Source organism: Eurypyga helias, unplaced genomic scaffold (assembly GCF_000690775.1).
Source record: "Eurypyga helias isolate BGI_N326 unplaced genomic scaffold, ASM69077v1 scaffold29460, whole genome shotgun sequence".
Lineage (NCBI taxonomy): Eukaryota > Metazoa > Chordata > Aves > Eurypygiformes > Eurypygidae > Eurypyga > Eurypyga helias.
The window spans coordinates 1-20,576 of NW_010225490.1; the positions used below are offsets into that span (position 1 = coordinate 1).

General features: G+C 46.4%; 2 protein-coding genes across 2 annotated transcripts; one reads left to right on the forward strand and one right to left on the reverse strand.

The window, feature by feature from the left end:
• Positions 1–91: 91 nt before the first annotated feature.
• Positions 92–500, forward strand: SRA1 (steroid receptor RNA activator 1; the record flags this gene model as incomplete). The annotated part of the gene is made up of 2 exons (XM_010149604.1): positions 92–200; positions 307–500. Coding segments are annotated over 2 exons (303 nt in total), but the record flags the coding sequence as incomplete, so codon positions are not given.
• Positions 501–1,428: 928 nt separating this feature from the next.
• Positions 1,429–19,470, reverse strand: LOC104505599 (ankyrin repeat and KH domain-containing protein 1-like; the record flags this gene model as incomplete). Its single annotated transcript, XM_010149614.1, is given in 11 exon segments — positions 1,429–1,647; positions 1,804–1,977; positions 5,102–5,148; positions 5,592–5,756; positions 6,859–7,034; positions 8,320–8,520; positions 9,664–9,843; positions 14,147–15,262; positions 15,265–15,752; positions 16,058–16,207; positions 19,324–19,470. Coding segments are annotated over 10 exon segments (2,824 nt in total), but the record flags the coding sequence as incomplete, so codon positions are not given.
• Positions 19,471–20,576: the final 1,106 nt, after the last annotated feature.

Here is a 20,576-nt window from a genome sequence, read left to right on the forward strand (position 1 = left end):
GGGCAAAGAGAGCCGCCCCGGCCCTGGGGGATCCCCAGAGCTGGGGGGGACAGGGCGGTAGGTCCTGCCTCCAGCTCACCTTTGCTTTCAGAAACAAGTGTGCAACGATATGGGTCGGCGGCTGACTGTGCTGGGGGAGGCGTGGGCTCAGGGGAAGCTGTCAGCCCCGGTGAGGAAGAGGATGAGCCTCCTGGTGCAAGGTGAGGGGCAAGAGGGACTATATCCAGGCCAGCGCCAGGCTGTAGGGCAGGTGCAGCTGCAGGAAGGCTGACCCCACGCTACTGACAAGTTACTCTGTCCTGGCAGAGCTCCAGCAACAGCACTGGGATGCAGCTGACGAGATCCACCGCTCCCTGATGGTGGACCACATCAACGAGGTCAGCCAGTGGCTGGGGGGGGTCAAGCACCTGATCGCCCAGATGAGGAGCCTACCTGCTGCAGAGCCAGCTGCGGCAACAGATGGCAGCGCCGAGGCCACGCCTGGCCAGGAGGAGCCCTGATGCCGGATGGGGGCTGTGGACAATGAGCAGGGTAGCCTGTACCCAGGGCCAGTGGCAGAAGGGCCCCTGCTCCCCCCAGGGGGTCTGGGCACCTCTTCTGCCTCCCAGTCCTTGCCCGGGAGAAGGGGATTTTAATCACTGCAGCATTCTAGTGGCAATTCACTACTTGATGTTTAATAAACAGCACTAACCCTGGTCCTAGCCGCAGCCTGTCCTGGGGTTCTGGCACTATCCTGGTTCTCTCCCAGGAGCAGCAGGAGACGGGACTGCTGGGTGAGGCCATGGCAGCCTAAGCCTTGGCCAAGGGGATCTTGACCTGGCAGGGTGTTCCCAAGACACAAAGGGGAGGAATTCCCTGCCTTTCCCCTCCAGCAGGGCCCACATGAAGTGGGCAGTGATACATTCCTGTAGTGCACTATTTGGCCAAGCCTGGCCCTCTCTGGCCTTGCCTTTGGCAGTGGCGGGGGACCCACAGCACCTGCTCTTCTGCAGAAGACAGCCCCCAGCCAGAGCAGCCCAGCCTGGCCAGAGCTTGTGCTGCAGCTACAGCCCATGCTCCCGTCTGGGCTCCTGCCCATCCTGGCACAGCTCAGACCCCTCAGGAACAGGGAAGATCCAGACAGAAACCTTACAGGGCTAGTGCTGCTCACTGGGTCAGCTCAGCCAGGGTGTGACACTGGCCCGGGGCAGCAAACACAGTGCACAGTGCACTCACAGGAGGTCTCACCAGCTGCCCCCACCACAGCTAGGCAGGCTGCATGTGGCACCCCAAGCCTAGGAGCAGACCCTGAGCCGCTGCATCCACCGGTCTGCCCCAGCACATGGGGAGAGAGCCTCTGCACCCTCAAAGGGCTCCTAGTGCCACTCTTCTCTTTGCTCCCTGCCCCAGGTTGAGCCCCAACACACAGATGCACCAGGTCAGCACTGGGGGTTTATGGTGTTTATTAATCAAGCATGAGCTCCTAGGCAATTGCACCAGCCAGTTGTGCTAGAGCCTGAGGTGTCACACGTCCATCCCCAGCATCAGAGAGGGCTGCAGCCAGCTGGTCACGGTGCCAGCACCTCCACGAGGCCCAGGAACAGGCCCAGCCATGGCCTGGAGACAGGAAGCTGGAAACTCAGATGCCCATCTCAAACTGGTCTTGATCTGCCAAGGGTATGGAGATAAAAGAGCCAAGGTTAGGATGGGGCTGCCTTAGGAGAAATGTCAAGGCAAAGGGGGCAGGAGCTGGCACTGGGATCTCCCCTTGCCACTGTGGCCAGGCAGGGCATAAGGCAGGTGCTGCGTGCCTGGGCTACTCACCTGGCATGGCTTCTTTGCTCTCATTCTGCTCCTTGAGCTCCTCCAGCTTGACGAGGTGGGACTGGGCCAGGGATGTGACACCGGGGATCTGGGGCAGGCAGCAGGGAGGGGTCCTGGCCACGGGTGAATTCTTGCACTCCAGCAGGAACTTGCGGTCGTAGATGATGCGGGTACCTGGCAAAAGCAGGGGGCTGTCAGGCACTGCTGGTCCCTGGCCACCCCCTGAGCACTAAAGCCCGAGCCCAGAGCAGGGGGTGGGACCCAGCGGTTGACCACCAATGACTGTGGAGCCACTGTGGGCCTTCCCACATGGCAGGCTGTGACAACCATTCTGTCCAGCAGCTCTTCCCCACATTGTTCCTCCCCTTGAGGCTCTTGGAACACTGCCAGAGCACAGCAGCAAGGGGATCATCAGGTGTCCTGTGGCAGCTGACACTGCTGTGCTGCCCAGAAGGCAGGCCGAGCCCTGGGACCCTCCGTGCACAGCCCAAGGACCAGGCAGCAGGCAGGTCCCAGCACAGCCTGCCCAGAGATGGCTGGCTCAGGGATGGCTCCCTGCAGTTCTCAAACAGCAAAAGCTGCATGCCCCCTCATTGGCACCTCAGTGAGCTGTACCCAGGGACGCATTCCCATTAGCCAGCGGGCTATTCGGCTGTGCCCTGTAGGACAACATGCTAGGTTCCATGGGACACCTCCTCCAGTGTGCCAGCCTGCTGGGTATAGAGCTGCAGGACAGGCACTGTCACACATGCTGCCTCACCCCCACGCCCCAAGTGCCCACCAGCAGCACCCAAGGGAGCACCAGCCTGCATGCCAAGCCTGCTGCCCTGCCCCAGCCCAGGCCTGCCTTCCCCTGCCCAGCTGTCCCTGCAGCTGAGCACCAGTTCCCTGCCTAGCTCCAGCAGCGAGCACAGCCCAGTGCAGCCGCCAGCCCAGAGCTCCCGCATGAGGCAGGCCCTTCCCCGCACCACAAACATTACACAACCTGTGCCTGCTGTGGCCCTGCCCACACCAGGTCTGGCTCCCAGCCCCAGAAAATTTTATTGTTGGCACGCAATGGAGCCAGCGCAGGCAGGGTGGGTGCCTGCAGCCAGACAGCAAAGAAAAGGACCAGCTCAACACCTGAACCAGGGGCTTTCACAGGGGGGATGGAAGGGGAGGTAAGAGGGCAGGCTTAGGGTACCCCTGGAAGAAGCCGTGCCAGACCGTACCTTTGCCCAGGACTAGTGAACTTGGGTGGGAGCAGGACTTCTCGCACTAGCGTGACCTAGCCCCAGGGGACCTGCACTGCACCCACCATCCATCCCAGCGTCACTGCTGGCAGCCTGCTCCCCTGGTATTGCAGATGGTATCTGATGGCCCTAACTTCTAGCTGTGTCTTCCTAAAAAGCTTTGGGGTTCCCTTTTCCACTCCAGGTCTGGGCTGCCAGAGAAGCCACCACCTCATACGCCTGCCTGGATCTGCTGCTCATGCCACCAAGCTGCAAGGTGGTGAGCCCTGGAAGGGACACAGTCAGGAAGAAGCTGCCTAAATTAGTCAGGGATAGGGCCTCTGAGGCCACTGTTCAAGGAACAACCCTGTCCCTTAGCTGGGTCTTACCTCCCCACCCCAGGATGATGGAGTAGATGGTGCCACCCCGTGTGGAGCTGTAGCTCTCCAGGTGGGGGAGATGGTGGCTCCTCAGGATAGGGCAAGGAGGAGGTGGCGGGGCCCAACTCAGCCATGGAGTCCACATGCAAGGAGGGAGGGCCCCTTCCCTGCAAGGCATGCCAAGAGCAAGCACCTACTGCACTACAGTACCATTTGTTTTCAGTAACAATTACTGTTAACACATGTTTCTCCTCTAGTGTTTGCACTACTTGGGGGCAGCAACACTTCCATGCTTTTTGCATTTCTTTCTCAGATACTAGGAAAAATATCTGAACATCTCATCCAGTAGCATTTCTGATATTTCCCTGCGGTACTTGGAAACTGCTTGTGCATTCTGGGTTTTCCATACTACTTCCTCATGGTTTTCCTGGGGAAATTCTGCTGCTGCATGTAAGGATTTGTCTGGAAAAGGTGGACAAGTCTTCATCTGGCCTGAGAGACCACCAAAAGTGGTCCATGAGATCAGACACTATGTGTGCTGTAGTTACCTGCTTAAGGAATGGACCAAATACTCAGTGGTGATGGCACTGCCACTGAGCAAGATCAGAAATAAGCATAGTCCCAGTGCAGAAAGTGGAGAACTGCAACTTGGTAGAGAAGGAATATTCATTTTAGGCAGTACGCAAAAGTCCCCCTCTTCCTCATGGAAAGGGCCTGAGGAGCTCTTACCAGAGTTAAAGGGTTAGAAGAAGTGTAAAACTGAATGTATTACGCTTTTCTCTAGTGGCAAAGTGGTCTCCCCTTTCCTAAGATCTGCTTCCAGGAAGCTAGTCACAGCGAGTCAGGTGAAGAAACCTAGCATTTGCCTACGTGCTACCTATTTACCTTCTGCAAATCAAGATGCCATCAGCTGCCACCTTGTCAACTCAGCCTGTATTTCCAGCCCTGCATAAAACCTGGTATCTCAGGCAACCCAAGTGGAAAAAGAGTGATAGAAGCAGCAGAACCAATCCAAAACGGGGAAAAAAATTGCACAACCTTGTTCACACACGAAAAAGTAAAAGGCTAACAACTGGCAGGGGAAAGTACTCACCAGACCTCCTATCACAGATGATTACAGATCAAGGTCCTCTCCCAAACCCGGACTGCATGCATATGCTAATTACATGACTGAAAAGATCCCTCACTGGGCATAGCAGCAGCTACTGATGACAACAACATACAGCCTCTTCCAAAATTCTCACACACAACCTATAAATACTGTTTGCCTTTTATTGAATATTCAGGTAAATATTTCACATTAATACAGGCTACATAAAGTAGAGCCACTATACGACATGAAATTTACTCAGCTTTTCCTTTTAAGTATATAAACAATTACACATGTATTTATCACCCTAAAAGGTTGAAATCATGTAATCAGCTAGTTCTCTGCTGCATACAAGGAGCATTCAGTAGTGTTTAGCCAAAAGCACTGTTTTCATCTGATTTTTAAGTTCAAAATGGCTAAACTAACTGGAGAACAGAATCAGTTTGTATAGGTAAATCAATGTGTTCTTATACAATGGGCAATCAAGATTCCATTGTTACAGACCACAAAAAATTGCTTAGTTAAGCGCATGAAAAAATCCCCAGGGTTCTTCAAGATCATAGAGATTCCTATACAAGGCTAAAAAAGGACAGACCCCCTTTAATCAGTTGACGTACTTGAGATGCATGTTTCCAATGTGAGGTGCCCAGGTGCCAGGCCAAATCTACAGAAAGAAATAAAAATACAAGTCTATTATGAAAACAAAGTTTCCTTTAACAGAGCATTTAACCACTTAGAGGCTTCCCCCTCAAATACAAGCAGACTGCAAAGGCTGGGAGACCTCTTCAGCCCTGGCCAAGTTTTGAGTCACAACCTGCAAGATGCCAGGTACGGATTTGCACCCTCTCACTTTATAACAAAGTCGATTAACTGGATGAGCAGTCCTGAAATGCTGCTTATTTTACCTGAAAGGTTTGCTACGGATAGCACCATATATGTTTTTAAACACACACAGAGAGTAGGCAAAAAGTCACGCAAACAATCTCAATTCTAGTATCAATTAACTGAAAGAAACGTCACCTATCCAAAAATGAAGAAAAACAAGCTAAAGCACACCACCATAAAAAGCTCCAGGTAAGCAGAGGTGAGAAAAGGCAACCACACTACCTGCTGAGCATCAGTACATTCTGTTGAGTTCTGGACAACTTTGATCATGGGATTCCAAGCAGGATCCGGAGTATGGAGCCCATTAAAGAGAGGGCCTCCTGGGCCATCCGCTAGCTGAGGATGTGAAGGTATTAGAGTGCCACCATACATGGAAATCGGTAGGCCCTGAGGGAACAAGAGAAAGGAATGTTAGTGAAGGTGACAGTGGTTGTGAAGGACAACCATAGCACCGCACCTGCCAAGACTGACAGAGCCAGTTCACAACCATATGGAATGTTCACCTACTGGCAAATGCCTCAGCACTGTGAGGAAATGGGGCATCACTGCAGACCTCGGCAGAGTATGGAATACTCTTCAGACCCTGAGATTCAAGTCAGTTTACTCATTTTTCTGAAATTACACCTCACCAGTATGCAGCAGCCTCTGCACAGCGCTTTCAGATGACCCCATAAAGCCAGACACAAAATGGCCTCAGTATTCCCTTATCTCATCTCTGCAGCACACAATAACCTTGGTCCGTGCAGGGCTGCAGCCAGGGGCTGCACTTCAGCAAAGCCCATATATGGCTGGAGCCTACAAGACAGAATTGAAGACTTTCCATAAATTACTAATGGCCATCTAAAATATTCTTCCAGTTCATAAAGAGCAAGTTACAGACAGCTTTTTGCAATTATGAGATTTCTTTCCTATGTCTGAATGACTGCTGTACTGCAATTTAGAAGGTCCCAAGAGCACATGCTACAGCTACTTCCAAAACATGCTGTGAGCAGGTCTGCTGTTGAGCACATCACTCTGGACATTCCTCTAGTGGTGGCTGAGCTGGCTATGGCTTGGCTACACCCGTCTGCCTCAATCTACTTTGCAGCATTAACATACGAGAGAGACTTAGAAGTGATGCTCTCATCCTGCTGAGAAATTTGTTCTGAAAGCAATTAAGCACACCCTTAGTCAGCCTCAAGAGCTGAGCAAGCCTTATGAAATGTTTCCAAGTGACTGAGCCTCTGAGAAAGGAAACGCTGGAGAGCGATGAAGGCGTCCAGCTACTTGACAAGAGAACATCTGTAATCTACATATTCTGGTTTTGTTAAACACACCACCAGGCTTGGGCACCTTTTTTAGTCATAGTAGGATGAAAGGAGGTTCAGGACCAGATGCAACAAGCAATGGGAGAAGAGGCACACACATACAGCGTAAACAGGCAGAACAGGAGACAACAGAGTCAGTCCTCAGTCATTTTATAGACTAAGTCTAACCATCTGTTACTTACTTTAGAAAAATCCACAAAACTATTTGGCATAGGTTGATGGAAAATATTTGAGGGAGCCACTATTCCAGAATCATCTCTCTCCATTGGCTGATGCTGAGAAAACGTGGCCGGGTCTGACAGCTGCTGATGCATCGGATGATTTCCCATGACAGGCTGAGACCAACCTGACAAGCCTTCTGGAAAGGAGGAGATTGAAAATGACATTACAATTCACTGAAGCTACTCTGAAGTAGAATTCAGCAGCTGCACACACCTGCATACATCCAAAGGCTCCCTGAAAGCACACAGCTGCTCTGCGCAAAGGCAGACCTTCCACAGCCTACAGAAAGCTGAAGATACCAGCAGAGTTTAGGCTAACAGCCCCATTAAAGACAATGAAAACACACATCTTATATGTGGCATCAAGGCCTGTCACAGGGAAGCTGCAGCAGGCAACGCTGTATAAGGCTGGCTACATGCTCACACACTTTCTTCCCCTCCAGCTCCCGCATCCTCTCACGTACAGCAAAAATTTACACTTATGACAGGGGCAAAAATGGGGAAAGAAGAGAGACTGGTGAGGCCAGGGAAGTTTGGCCAGCCACATGTACATTCATTTTGATGCTCCAGACAAGTGTGGAGAGAACAGGTACTACTAGTAACTGCAAGTTTCAGGTGTCCACAGCAGCTAAGAACCAATAAATCTCCAAGCATTGTCTGTGAGCACATACCAGCTGTTCTTGAAAAAACCCAGCAATGCTCAGACACTAAGTTAACCAAAGTATGGAGGGCTTCACTGAAAAATATAACAAATACAGGACTATTAAACATTTGTCTTTGAAATTACCAATGGAAACACTTTACACCACAAATGCTGCAGCTCCTCCTTTCCACAAGAGCCTCAAACTATCACAAAACTGAACATAAAACTCAGCTGTTTCAAAGTCATTCTTTTGAAACTGGGGCTGCCTGGAACAGAAATTAGCCCATACTACTCAAGACTCATGAGGAGATCAATACAAAAGTCTCCATTTTCTGGATGCATTAGCTGCCACCACAACTAACAATTTAAACTGCTAATGGAAAGCAAGCTAGAAACTGGGACAGAGGCAGCCGTCCTTTTAGGCCAAGGCTCAGACTTGGAAAGGGAACCTCTTAAACAGGTAAAAGCTGTTCACTTTTTAAATTATTTATCATTTTATAGACTTAATATGAAATTTCTGGAGTGTTATCAGGGTTTACAAGTGTACACTGACAAATAACCTACGTCGGGTGAGAACCACATACATCAGCAGATAAAACCACAGCACTTTCATTGATACACACTCTCCCACCACTGACATGTTTTCCCTTCAGGAGGTACCACATGGAAGTTGATTAGACTGTGGAACTTTACTTCTCCTTCAAAACCTTCTTTTCAAATGTAGTATTTCCAAAAGGCCCTCAAGTTTCTATAGGCTACCCAAGGCTGTACAGACTTACCAGATACACTGTTAACTCCAAAGGACCAAATACCGCTATGACCCACAGGAGCTGTGAAGTTGGTTCCTAATGGCGTAGGAGTGACAGATCCTCCTTGCCGAATTCTAGCAAGCCTTTCTGTCCCAATGGGAGGGGGTACCTTTCGATCTTGATTGGCGTTACCCGTTTTTGGCTGGCCCAAGTTAGAAGGTGCAGAAGCAGCTGAAAGGGGTGAAGATGATCCTGAGGAAACTGATGGAATAGGAGATTCACCTGCTGAAAGAATATTTCTCTTGCTTAATTACACACAAGGCACACAAGCTAGTGAGCATGAATGCTACCCACTCTATCCCCACAATACTATCTCAAAGCAAATGATAAAAACGTTTTAAAGGCTTTGTTTGGCAAGCATTCTTGAAATCTTTCACAGAAAATCTATTTAGAGTTTATTTTAACTCCAAAATCAACATAACAACATAAACGCTTTCAGCCCTCAGAATCATATGATATTCTCATGACACAGCAGTACATCTAAATTACAAGAAAGAGTAAGAAACATGGAAGAGTTTCAGGAAGAGGTGAAAACATGAGCCAAAATACCATAAATAACTAACCGGCCTGGTTTTGGTATCCACCACTTCCAACAGAAGAGAAATTAGAGAGCTTCCCAAAGCCACATGTGTAACATAAGAGCAAAGTCCCACCAACTTCCAAAGCATTACTGACTCTCCTTGGGAAATCCTTTGAGCACTCATTTAAACATTTTGGTTCTTAAGCTCAGAGTGGCAATGAAGTTGCATGCAGTGACATGAAAAGCCTCTCTTCACTTAAGATTCTGAATCAAAGACCCATATATTCCGTAAAGCTACTTCCATGTTCTTCCCATTAAGAGGAAAACCCACTGTTACCTTGGATGATGCCTAAAGATTTTGGAATATTTAAGTAACATGAAATAATTCCAGAATCCCAATTAAAAACAAAAAAGGAAAAAAGACAAGTGTAACTTCAAACCATGGCAAACATGACATTTTGACCTAACATTACACTATTTAGAGGGGAATCTGTAGCTTGGTGCAATTGCCTCCACTCCCCCACAGCTTCATGCCCTCTACTCTCAGAGCCTACAGTGACTGATTTTTTTTTTTTTGCCCAAACATGCCTTTGCCACTAGAACTAGTGGCATTTTACATGGGAAAAAAACACAAAATAGTACAGCTTGGGATTTGCACGCTATCCTCACAGCTGCTAAAAGCAATTGGAAAGCATTTTGTGCATCACTGGGTGATTTCCCCTCAAGTTACAAATCTACTCAAGACAATAGCTATGAATTTATAGTTAACTAAGACAGACCCATGAAGTTCCTACATGAATTTGTTGCGCTTGTCCAAGGATGTGGTGAAAAATGCTGTCTGTTAAAGCTGGGAGTCCCAACAGGCGCTGGCCCTTGAAGGTAAACCCGTGCTCCTTGTATGTTTGCTGAAAAGCCTGTCAAAGGACCTGAAGAAGAAGTTGTAGAGCTGTTGGATGGATCTAGAGAGGGTAAGCCTGAAATAAACATAAATTTGATTAAATATCTCTCTTTGGGAACCTGCTTCAAAGCACCGAGAGAGCTAGTGCTCCAAATATAATTAAAGCATCTCATCACCTTTGGGGGTATCTGCACATGGTTAAGTTCATTTTACAGGTGCACGATTCTCCCTCAGAAACCAACATAAGGCATTTCTGTATGCTCTCTGCTTTGGCCTGAAGTTTTAACAAAAAAAGCCATCCCTTTGGTCACTGAAAGGAAATTATCTTAGCAGGGACATCAAAAGAAGAAAGTTGGGAGTGGCAAGGATCTTTGCTTACAAAACAGCCACAAAGTCAAACAGGGATACAGGGCTCAGTGAAAGTCCCAGTGGAATCCAGCACCAGGGAACTAGTCCACTGCAGTAAGGCATTTGCTATCCTATAGGTACATTCACATATAGATCTGTCAGAGCATGCTGTGTCCAGAGAAACAGAGCTGATGATGCACAGCACAACAGGTGAGTGGGGTGCTTTCTACAGAGATGTGTAAGGAAGGGAGAGATTGAGAGAAAGTTCATAGTCCCACAAAATTATTAGCAAGGGGGAATTACAGTTTTCAATAAGCCAAAGCTTTTAAGTACTCTTCCAAAATGTTTTAAAAGCTCTTATCACATGTTATTACCTGACAGCAGAAATGGGCATGGCTGTGTGTTCACCTGAGTTTTGGGTTTAGTTTCAAGGGCCTATTAAACAAGACTAATTTCAAAACCATTTAAACATTTCAAAATGACCACAACCAGGACCAGCCTATATTGCTGCAGAGCAAGGTTGAAGGTTGTACCTATGTACACCACAGCAGCCTGCAAATGACAGTGGTGCCAGGCAATACCTTAGGTCATAGACGAGAGGTGCAACTTTCATCGCCTCAACACCTTTCTGAAAGCCAGGTCTTTTTCCCCCAATATTATCAACCAAGTCTTTGCTTCCATAAATGCCAGATCCAGCCTGCTCACATTGACAGAAATGACTCACTAGATTTGAGGAAGGTATTTTTCTCACTAGTCCTTACCCCAAACATTAAAAAAAGAGAAGTCTCCATTCCAGACAAGGAGAAATTAATTACTACCACCAACACGAGGTGCTCAGAGGCAGGCAGCTGAGGATGGGAGGCCAATCTTTCAGGGTTTGTCACAGCACAAGTGCAAGACTCCAAGGCTGTAAGGAAGTTGCTAACACCTGTGGCAGGCTGCCTGTAAAGGCAATCTGATTGATCTGCGTTTGCCTAGAGGTGCAGACTGGCCTCCAGCATGGAGTCTAGCTATTAACAGGTTGCAGCACCTCCAGCTGAGGGCCCCCCGACTGAGCATCTGCCATGGAGCTACTGATGGGACAGTCTTTCTAACTCTCCATCCACAAAAGTCAACTCAGACATAGTCAGGCCCCTATGGTGACCGATTCCACCACACACCAAAACCAAGTTACCAGGTGGCTGACAAAACCACTGAAAGTCCTGAATCTCTAACCCGTAAAGAAAGGGTAACAGAGCAGCTGCTGCCCACGGGGACTGCTGATTTTCTTAACAGGAACAAGGCAGAGATTATGACAAAAATAGCTCTTCTGCAGAAGAGATGCCCAGCTGTCTTTTGAAGGTTTGGTAGGATGTGTTCCAAAGTGCAATGACTGTACAACCAAGACCATTTTGCACTGCTGCGTATTTTCTACAGGCTGAATGAAGTCTGATAGCGAGAGATGCACAAATTTTCAGGTTGTGAAGAACACCTTTTCTCATTCTCTTGCCTTACATAAAAGTGGATGAAAAAAACCTTTGGTCAATTTAAAAATGACTCCTATGAACAATTATTTACATCTTGATTTCAGTAATGAGCTTCCTATTTATGTATCTACCAACAAAATCAGGCTTTGTAATACTAAACGTTTTGCAGTACGTTACTCTGCAGTTACCTGGGCCATGAATTCAAACTCTTCATCATGCTCCAAGAGTGTAACTGAGATTGAGACTGGTGCACCAATCTCACACAAATGCTGCTCAAAATTCAGTTTATCAAATCCCCAGGCACTTCTGCAGAAACTGGTTACTGCATGGGCTACCTTCACCTTGAGAGAAACAGCAGTAACACTTGGTCACTCTGTAAAACACGGAGCCCAGCCATTTCATGCAACTTCATACTTGCGTGCTGCTTCTTAAGTTGGCATACTCCAAGTTTTTGGTATCTTTCAATGCCATGTGAGCAAGGTCTCAAACCCCTTCTTAAAATGCGGAGGAAAGAAGTAACAAACAGACTTCTTTTGGTCTTCTTCACAGCCTCCCCTAATGTTTGGGCTAAGTCTGCCCTCAATCTGCAAGCAGCTACGACAAAACATCTCAAGACATAAGCAAGGCAAAAGGCCACTTCCAGGACAGATCCACAGCTGGCAAGGAGCTCTGCACATGTATCTGTGCATCAGAAGAACCAGTGCATCAGAGAAGACTCAAGCTGCAACTGACCTTACCGATGGTTAGGAAAAGCAGAGTATCCGAAGTCCACCCTGAGGTGACAACTTGTTAAGAAAAAGTTGGCGCAATCAAATTATATTAGATTTCCACCAAATCAGCTTAGGTGATCACCAAGAGATGCCGATTTGTGGAAAAATTTGCCACAGCCCAATTATGCAAGACAGGTACAAAAGACAAACCTCTGCTCCATCAGGTGTATAGAGTCACAGCTGAGATTAGAGGACAGTGTCCACCTACCTCGATGGCTGTTACTACTTCCTCTAATCACACAAAAGGGTACTGAATTGCCAGGAAAGGCCCAGACTGCTCCCTGTCCATCGCACTGCTTTTGGCCAAAGCATAAGTCAGCGTGACAGGCCCTTTTCCCCACCCCCTTCTCAACATCTTATGAAACCTGCCACTGAACCCTATGGAAGCAGCCAAGGTTGTCCCCAGTTCACTCCCCTTAGAGGTTGAGCTGAGTGGAAAGGTCTGCTCCACTGGGAACAGCCAGCAAATGAGATGGGTGGACAGACCACAGGACCACACTTCCACTCCAAGGGAAGGCAGAGGTCCTTGGAGAGGTCCTCAGCCTACAATCCCCGCTCCTTTCCTCACTATCACACCTTCAAAATGCCCCCTTCTCCCCAGACTCCCCTACCTCCAACCTCCCCATGTGACTGACAGTTTAGTTTCTGAAACGAAGGTGATCAAAAGAGCTCTAGGTGCTCACTTGCTTTGCAGAGCTATACAGCCCAAATTAAACTATTAAGAAAACAATAGTCATAGCAAACATCCCAGTTTTGTGGTTAAAGTTAGTCAGAGAGAAGTGCTCTGGTTTTCAGAAGTCCAGCATTTTGCAGATCAGCTGAGAGGAATGGGAATGCTGAAAATCTTTCCTCACCACGTCTCCCAGATGGCCCCTTCTCCTTTAGTCTAAAAGTCAAGCTACTTGACTTGTCCCAGTCTAGCATTCAAGTCCTGAAGCGTTACCCCAAATATCTAACCTACACTACAGCGGTAAAGACAATTGCAAAGCAAGGTTCTCCAGCTACCCAGTTTCAAGGCACCATAAAGCCATAATGGTAAGAATGAAGGGGAGAACAGGGTGGCACAGACTACATCTCCTGAGGCTCCCTTTCAGCCAAAAGGGTGCAACCAGTTGCCTGCAACACAGTTTGCACTAAAATGATAATAATCCTTTAGGCAGAGCACAGCAAGGGCAAAGGAGCTCACCGAGCGTTCCTAACCCATTTCAAATAAAAGCAGATAAGCTTGAACTGCTATACTTAACAGCAGGACAGTAACTTCCTAATAAAACACACAATGCTGTAGTACACCAGTTTCCCAAAGCACAGCGTAAGCTCATAAAGACTCCAGAGCCATATCAGAGACAAAAAGTACAGAGTTTACCCTCACTGAGTCAAGTCGAAATCTCAGATAAGATACCGAACAACCGCATGCACCCCTGCAGCTGGAACCTGTCAAGAGTCCTGGCCCTGCTGTTTCAGTTCTGGTATCACCCAACCCTATGTTCCATTCCAAACGAAAAACTGAGAACAATGCTACTCTGAACACTACATACAGGCAGAAGTGTTCCCGTGTCTTACAGAGGACAAGAATGCAGTATCTGCAATGTTCCCAACACCTAATATCCCAGAAGAGCTGAAGAGAAGAGGAAAATAATAATCATCAATGTTTTAAAAAGCTCCTGAAAAAAGTAGGCCATCCTCATTACATTAGTATTCTCTGTCATTTGTAAACTACTTCTCAAACAGTTTGAGATGATCAAAGTGTAATGGTTGGAGAAAGAGTTCCGTCCAGTGCATGACCTTAACGACTTACCTACAGGACTAGTCGAAACCCGCTGGGAAGGTGGCCTGAAACCAGGAGCCTTGGAGTTGTCAGGATGCACATTTTCCACGTGTCCTAGCACAGAGTTATTCAGAAAGGTTGACTGAACAGTGAAAGATGGGTCAGCTGCCGCTCGGGTAGAGAGTGGACAGTCTCCCCATCCCTGGTTAGCTGGCACCTGGTTGCTATCAAAAAGACTACTAAAGTGATTGAAGAGCGTTGCTGGCCCAAAGGTAGGGGGCAATGATTTGTTTGCTGGGTTAATGTGCATCTGAGAACCATTCATAACGTTCATGGCTGACGAAAGCTGCACTGCAGCAGGTGGACCTTGAGAAGGTGTTAAAGGAACTTGGTTCGTAACAAAAATAGACTGAGGATCTTGATGGAGGTTTGCATTTGGTACCACTGAATAGAAAGAACCTCTGGACTGCATCCTGTGACTAACTCGAGGCGCTGGTACAGCTACTTGAGGTAAGTTACTGTTGTCCTGATTATCTGCAACAACTGACCTGGGTGATGGTAAGCTTAAAGGAACAGTTTCTGAGCTAGATGAAAAAGGCATTGACATGGAAGGATTGATCTCCGACATGCTGGTTGGCAGTATTTCATCTTGGACATTATTTAGCAGTGCAGGGCTGCTTGATGGGCGCGTTTCGGTGACTCCTGAGTTGCTGCTAACTGACATACTGCAACTACTTGCAACCAAAGATGGTGCGCAAACATTTGCAGCGGGCTGGTCTGGTGCTGACACCTTCTCTTTGGGTGCTGAGGCAGCCGAGAAAGAGTCCACTTTAAGTGCAGGATGCTGCGTTTGTGGAGCATTGGATGGCAGAAATGCTGTGGGCACTTGCCCATTGTTTGGGGGGGCAGAGGAAGCTGAAGGCAGAGTGCTACAGGTGCTCGTCACAGTTGAGATTGCTGTTGCTGCAGCACTCGTCTTGGGAACACAGGCAAACAACTGCTTTCTGACCGAAGAGGGAGTCCGATTACTGGCTACGCACAGCGGTTGGGTGGAAGCAGCTACAGAAGAGACAGTAATGGGACAACTAGAAGTAGCTAATCCAGGAGACTCCGTCTGTAAAATATTTCCATTCTGACTACCTACATATTATGCTTTGGAGAGCTGTTTGTGCTGCCAGGGTTAACTGGTCTCACTGGGAATGGTCCCCAAGTGTTCGGTGAAGGTGAAAAAGTTCCTCCAAATTGGGCCATAGGTAAGCGAGGGTGCCGGATCTGTTGCATAGTTTGGGCAGCCAGCAAGGCAAAATGAGGGTGAGAATAAGCTAGAGGAAGAGACACCGGAAAAGATGAGCGCACATTTGCTGGGACATTCTTATTTAATTTGTTAGTAGGCTGGAAAGTAGACAGTGTTGATGACTGCGATGTGACTAGGGGCGGTGCTCCAAGAGGAAAGGAGTTCTTGTTCGAAGCAGTTGCAGTGCTGACTCCAGATGAAAAGTTTGCATGGATTGATTTGGTACTCGCACCAGGTGTTCTTATATGAGTTTTAGGAATCAAGTCTTCCAGTTCCTTGGCAGGATCTTGAATAAGGGCATTGATGAGTTGCACTGCGTATCGCGTCGACTCTGTACCACCCCTAGGTTGAATACAAACATATTTATCTTTTGCAAAAGGAAACCCCACTTTGTGCAACATTCCATAGCCTCAATTTTATACAGATCCACAAGCCTATTGCACATCTACTCCAGTAAGTTATTTCTTGACTTTTGCATATCTTAAGGATTATCTTTTGACACTGACCTTCAGCATATCTTGGCAGCAGTAATATATGTTCTATTCTAGTACCAAGAAGCTAAATGTGTCCCATCTTAAAAAGCAAACAAACTTCTTAATAAATGACACTATGGAGTAACTAGAGACTTTCATTTCTAGATACTGTACCTTATAGTGATCATTCTCTCGCCATTCTTATCTTTTTGCTTATCAACGTCAATATGGGCACCAGTGACATCTTGGATTGCTGTGATGTTGCACCCACCTCTTCCCATTATTCTAGATACGACAGAAGCTGGGACAGATAATTTCTTTGACCTATATCACAAAGATCACAAATCTGTGAAATGTATTAAAACTTTAAAGGCATACAAAAATCCCTTGCTGTTTGACAGGTGGCAATAGTCTGAAGCAATAGTCTCAAGTTTTAAGGTGGTTTAAGGTGGTAGCAGGTGGTTTTCTGCTGATACTTTTTTCACCCTTTGGAGCCTCACTAAAACTCCACCACCCAAATTACTCACCATCTTCAGTACCTGACAAAGACTCTCCAGAAGGATTTACTCCACCAATGTTGTAACACAGATGTATGTGCCTCATACTGCTTTAGAAACACTTTTAGATTTTATCTTCTCTTGTGGTCTTTCAAAACAAGACAATACTTAGCCTATCAACCTAGATTTACATAAACAGTGCTGCTTCATATATAAAAGCCCATGGCTTAGCCATTTGGATTGTTTGTGCCAAGGAGAAGGTGGTTTTCCATTGTCTTCCCAATGATCAGCTCTGTAATACCACTTGCATTCACAACCCACCTCTCTCAGACTTACAGATCTGAAAATTTATTGGCAACACTACACAACGGCAGATGGTTAAAACTGTGCGGTTCTGTGATTTTAGGAGCTGCTGGAAGTCACTGTGAAGGCAGCACAGACTTTCAAAAGCAGGCTCCCTGTCAGGCCACAACACTATAACTCAGTTCAGCAAAATAAGTCAATCTAGGCTTTTTCTAGTTCACGTGATATTGGTGGGTCAGTGAAGGCATACAGTACTGGGGAGTCTTTGAATACAACCTATGCTTACATCCAGACCCCAGCCAAGGTATCTCTGCGCCACCACTGTCCCCAGACTTTAAAGGTTGGACTTCTCAAGCCCACACACCACTTTCAAAGCTTGTCACTGATGTGCAGTAGTTCAATACTGAACAATTAGAGGGGATTCAGAGGGGTTTCAGAAACCATTGTGATAACAGTGCAGGCACCTCAGAACACTGTACAGATTACCACCAATCCCCAAAAAGGCTGGCAGCTTCACCTAGCTATTCCAGTCTTGGAAGCTTTTAAGTAACTTGATCCTCGGGAAATTGTTTTTCACTTAACATGACTTAAAGGAAACCCACTTTAAACACATCTAAATACATGGAAATGTTCTAAAGCATCATCTCATCTTGCCAAGGTGTTTTTTCATTCCCCCTTTCCTGCCAAGAGAGCATGCTACAACCCTCCCCATCCCCAGAAACCAGCTCCTTAGAGCATGCACCCAGCTCTCCTCCAAAGCCGCCTTCTGCCCTCCACCCTGAAGACTCCCCTCTCAAGGCAGACATCCCAGTCGCTCTCTCCCCAAACCAGAGCCTACATCATCACCTAACTTTCAAGACATGCCATACTTTGTTCTGTTTCCACCTCAGCCCACTAACAACCCCACACCACCACCCACAGAGACATTCCTCCTTCAGGAGAGCTCACCCCCGTACCCAGGTCCCTGCCCACCCACTGCTCCCTCCCCACCCACCAAGCTCAATGGATTTTACCTTAAGAAGTGCCCAAAACAGTACCTTTTGGCTCCAGAACAGCAGCGCCCTCCTCTCTGCAGCTGAAATTGCTCAATAGGTGTTGGCTGCAGAGTGTTACTAGGAGGAGGGTCTTTCAAAACTCTGCCTACTTGCCTGTAAAGGGCAGAAGGGATGTTTCATTGATTACTTCTTTGATAGACATCCCTTCTAGCCAGGGGGTTACTCATGGGTCATGGGGACAGGGGAGGAGAAGAATTCTTGTTGAGACCAGAAAAGACTTCAAATGCATGCAACCCCTGGGCATTTTTCATACGCATCTGAAGTTGCCAAAAAGCTCTTTGGCAGGACGCATGCTTCGATCAGTCTGGGCAAAGCAAACACACCACTACAGAACACTTTCTAAACATGTTCTTTATAACACATGCTGATTCCTCAAGGGTGAGTAAAGGTTGGGTTTTGGATGCCATCTCCAGAACTCTGCCATCTCCAGCAGAAGAGCTGACAACACTCAACCAAGCAGTTGAGTTGAGCGTATGAGACTCAAGAGACTCAGGAGGAGAGATGGAGCAGCTCCAGGGTCAATGGCAGGGTCTGTGTGCAACCCTGGAAGAGTCATCTGCCTGTCTAATGATTTCACACCTGCACAACTCGCCAAATAGTAGGCTGTCTGCAACCACGTATTTCGCAAGGCCATGTCATAGTGGAGAACCTCATTTGCAAACACAACAAAAGGCAGAGACAGAACAAATCCTCTAAGGGTTCCAATGCTTAGATTTTCAGATTATACTGGCTTTTTAACCTTTATTAAGAACAGCCTGTGTCTTCCACTAATTTGAATGCATTAAAACCTCCATATAATTATGTTCTTTGCACATATCCTAACATTCTCAAAAATGAGCATATTTGTTCACTACCATTGCAGAACATAACAGGAGGACATCTTAAATGCACCCAAAGCATCTGACACCTGTATGTTCATGCTGTATTCCTTTTTGATAAGGGAACAAAAAAAGGAAAGCCAGATGATTATTTCTAGTTACAAGTAATAGACCCCACAAAGGTTACAGAAAAGATACCAGTGTTAATGTCCATATAATAAAATCCAGTATATTTTCAAAGAGAAAGTTTGATTTTACAGAAAATCTTTAAATCTAATTGTACCTCTAGCACTCACTTTAAGGTGACAGAATTTTCCACGTAATCATTGATCAAGGTCACCACTCAAAGCACAATGGATTTTAGCCTTGAAGAGATCATCCAGCTCTCCTCTCCTCTGCTAACATCCATCCTGCCTTTAGCTCACGTTCAAGCAATAATCTGCTGTAGGGGCTTTTCACTGCCACCTGCTCCCTCCCCCTTTTATCTTATCCCCACATCCTTTAGTCCACTGAAATCACAGGTAAAGAAAGCCCTTGTGCCAAATAACATGTTCACATCATACTGATGCTGAGTTAGTGAGGAGTTACTTCAAATTAGGACTGAAATTTGTTTTCACAGCACTGCAAGAGTAAGGGGGGTAGACTTTTTATAAAGTAATTATACAATTAAATAATTACACAAGCTTGATGGACATTCTATATTGGAGAATAAATCACAAGGTAAAAAGATCACAGACATACAATAGATCACAGACATACAATGTTACCTTCTAACAACTTCTTTCCAGCCTTCTTCTCTTTTCTGCCCTCTTTTTGGACTAGTCAGATTCAGCTTTACATTCGGAGAGGTCAGAGGCAGGGAAACAGGCTTATAAGCAGTTGACAAAGAATTTGAATGACCTTCACCATCAAGCCTGGGAAGAGAAATGTGCTGATTACAAATGACAGAATAAAATAACAGCATTACAGTATACATTTATCCAGCTTAAACCTGACTCTGCAGCATGAACTGATTTAATTCTTATTTACTACCTGGAACTTGGGTAACTTCATAGGTAGCTTTTTACCTTTTAGTCCTTTCTCCAAAAAATTGCAGCTGTAGCAATAGTCTAGTGATACAAACAATACAAAGTTTGGGCAAGAGAGAAAAAGAGAAAGAGAAGAGGCAATGTCTTGTTAGGCTAACTGAACTTTGAGGTGAAAAAAAGCAGCTCTGGGAGCTCACAAGTTCATCTGCAGCACTGATACATAGGTAGCAATCTTCACAAGTCATTACCAAACTAACCTTATGTGATTCAACCCAGCAAATCTATTACATAGCACCTCATGCTTCAGCTATCCTGCTATGCATCAATCTTCTTCTTTACTATAAGCAGTTTTTCATTAGTCCATTTTATTCCCTGTTCTTTACAGCATTTTATGTACAATGTGTCTTCGTGCAGGCAAACTGTTTTTACCACACTTGATACAAACTTCAGAGATCTGTCCACATTTAAGTAACCCAAGTGCACTGATTACATGAAAAGCAACGTTTAGCCAATATGCCTTTTAACACGGCAGCGTTTTCTCTCTTTACCTCAATAAATTCTAGCTCTCTGATAATACACGTGCCCAAGGCATCTGAAAGATCTATGGAGAACTTTACTTGTCCTCAGGTAACTGTAAGACTGAGGCAAAAAGAACAAGAAAATGTATACAAAAGAACAAAGTTTATTGTGGAATATCAATTCCAGAGTAGACTTTAAAAGCTTTTTTCTGCTTAGTCCAAAAATGTCTAATAGGTATGGTTGCAGAAAAGCATCGTTATGAAGTCTGCGTAAGTTTCAATTACAGTAGCCTTGTCATCAGCATGACTGAAGAGAAGAGGTATCCAGGAAAAGCAAATTTAGAAACCATTTTCAGACAAAGTCTGCTTAGTGCATGAGCCAAAAAGCACCTGCACAAGTTGATAAAACATACTAGCCTCATTTTGACATTTATGTTATGTTTGACATTATGGGGTACTGGTTGATGAAAAACT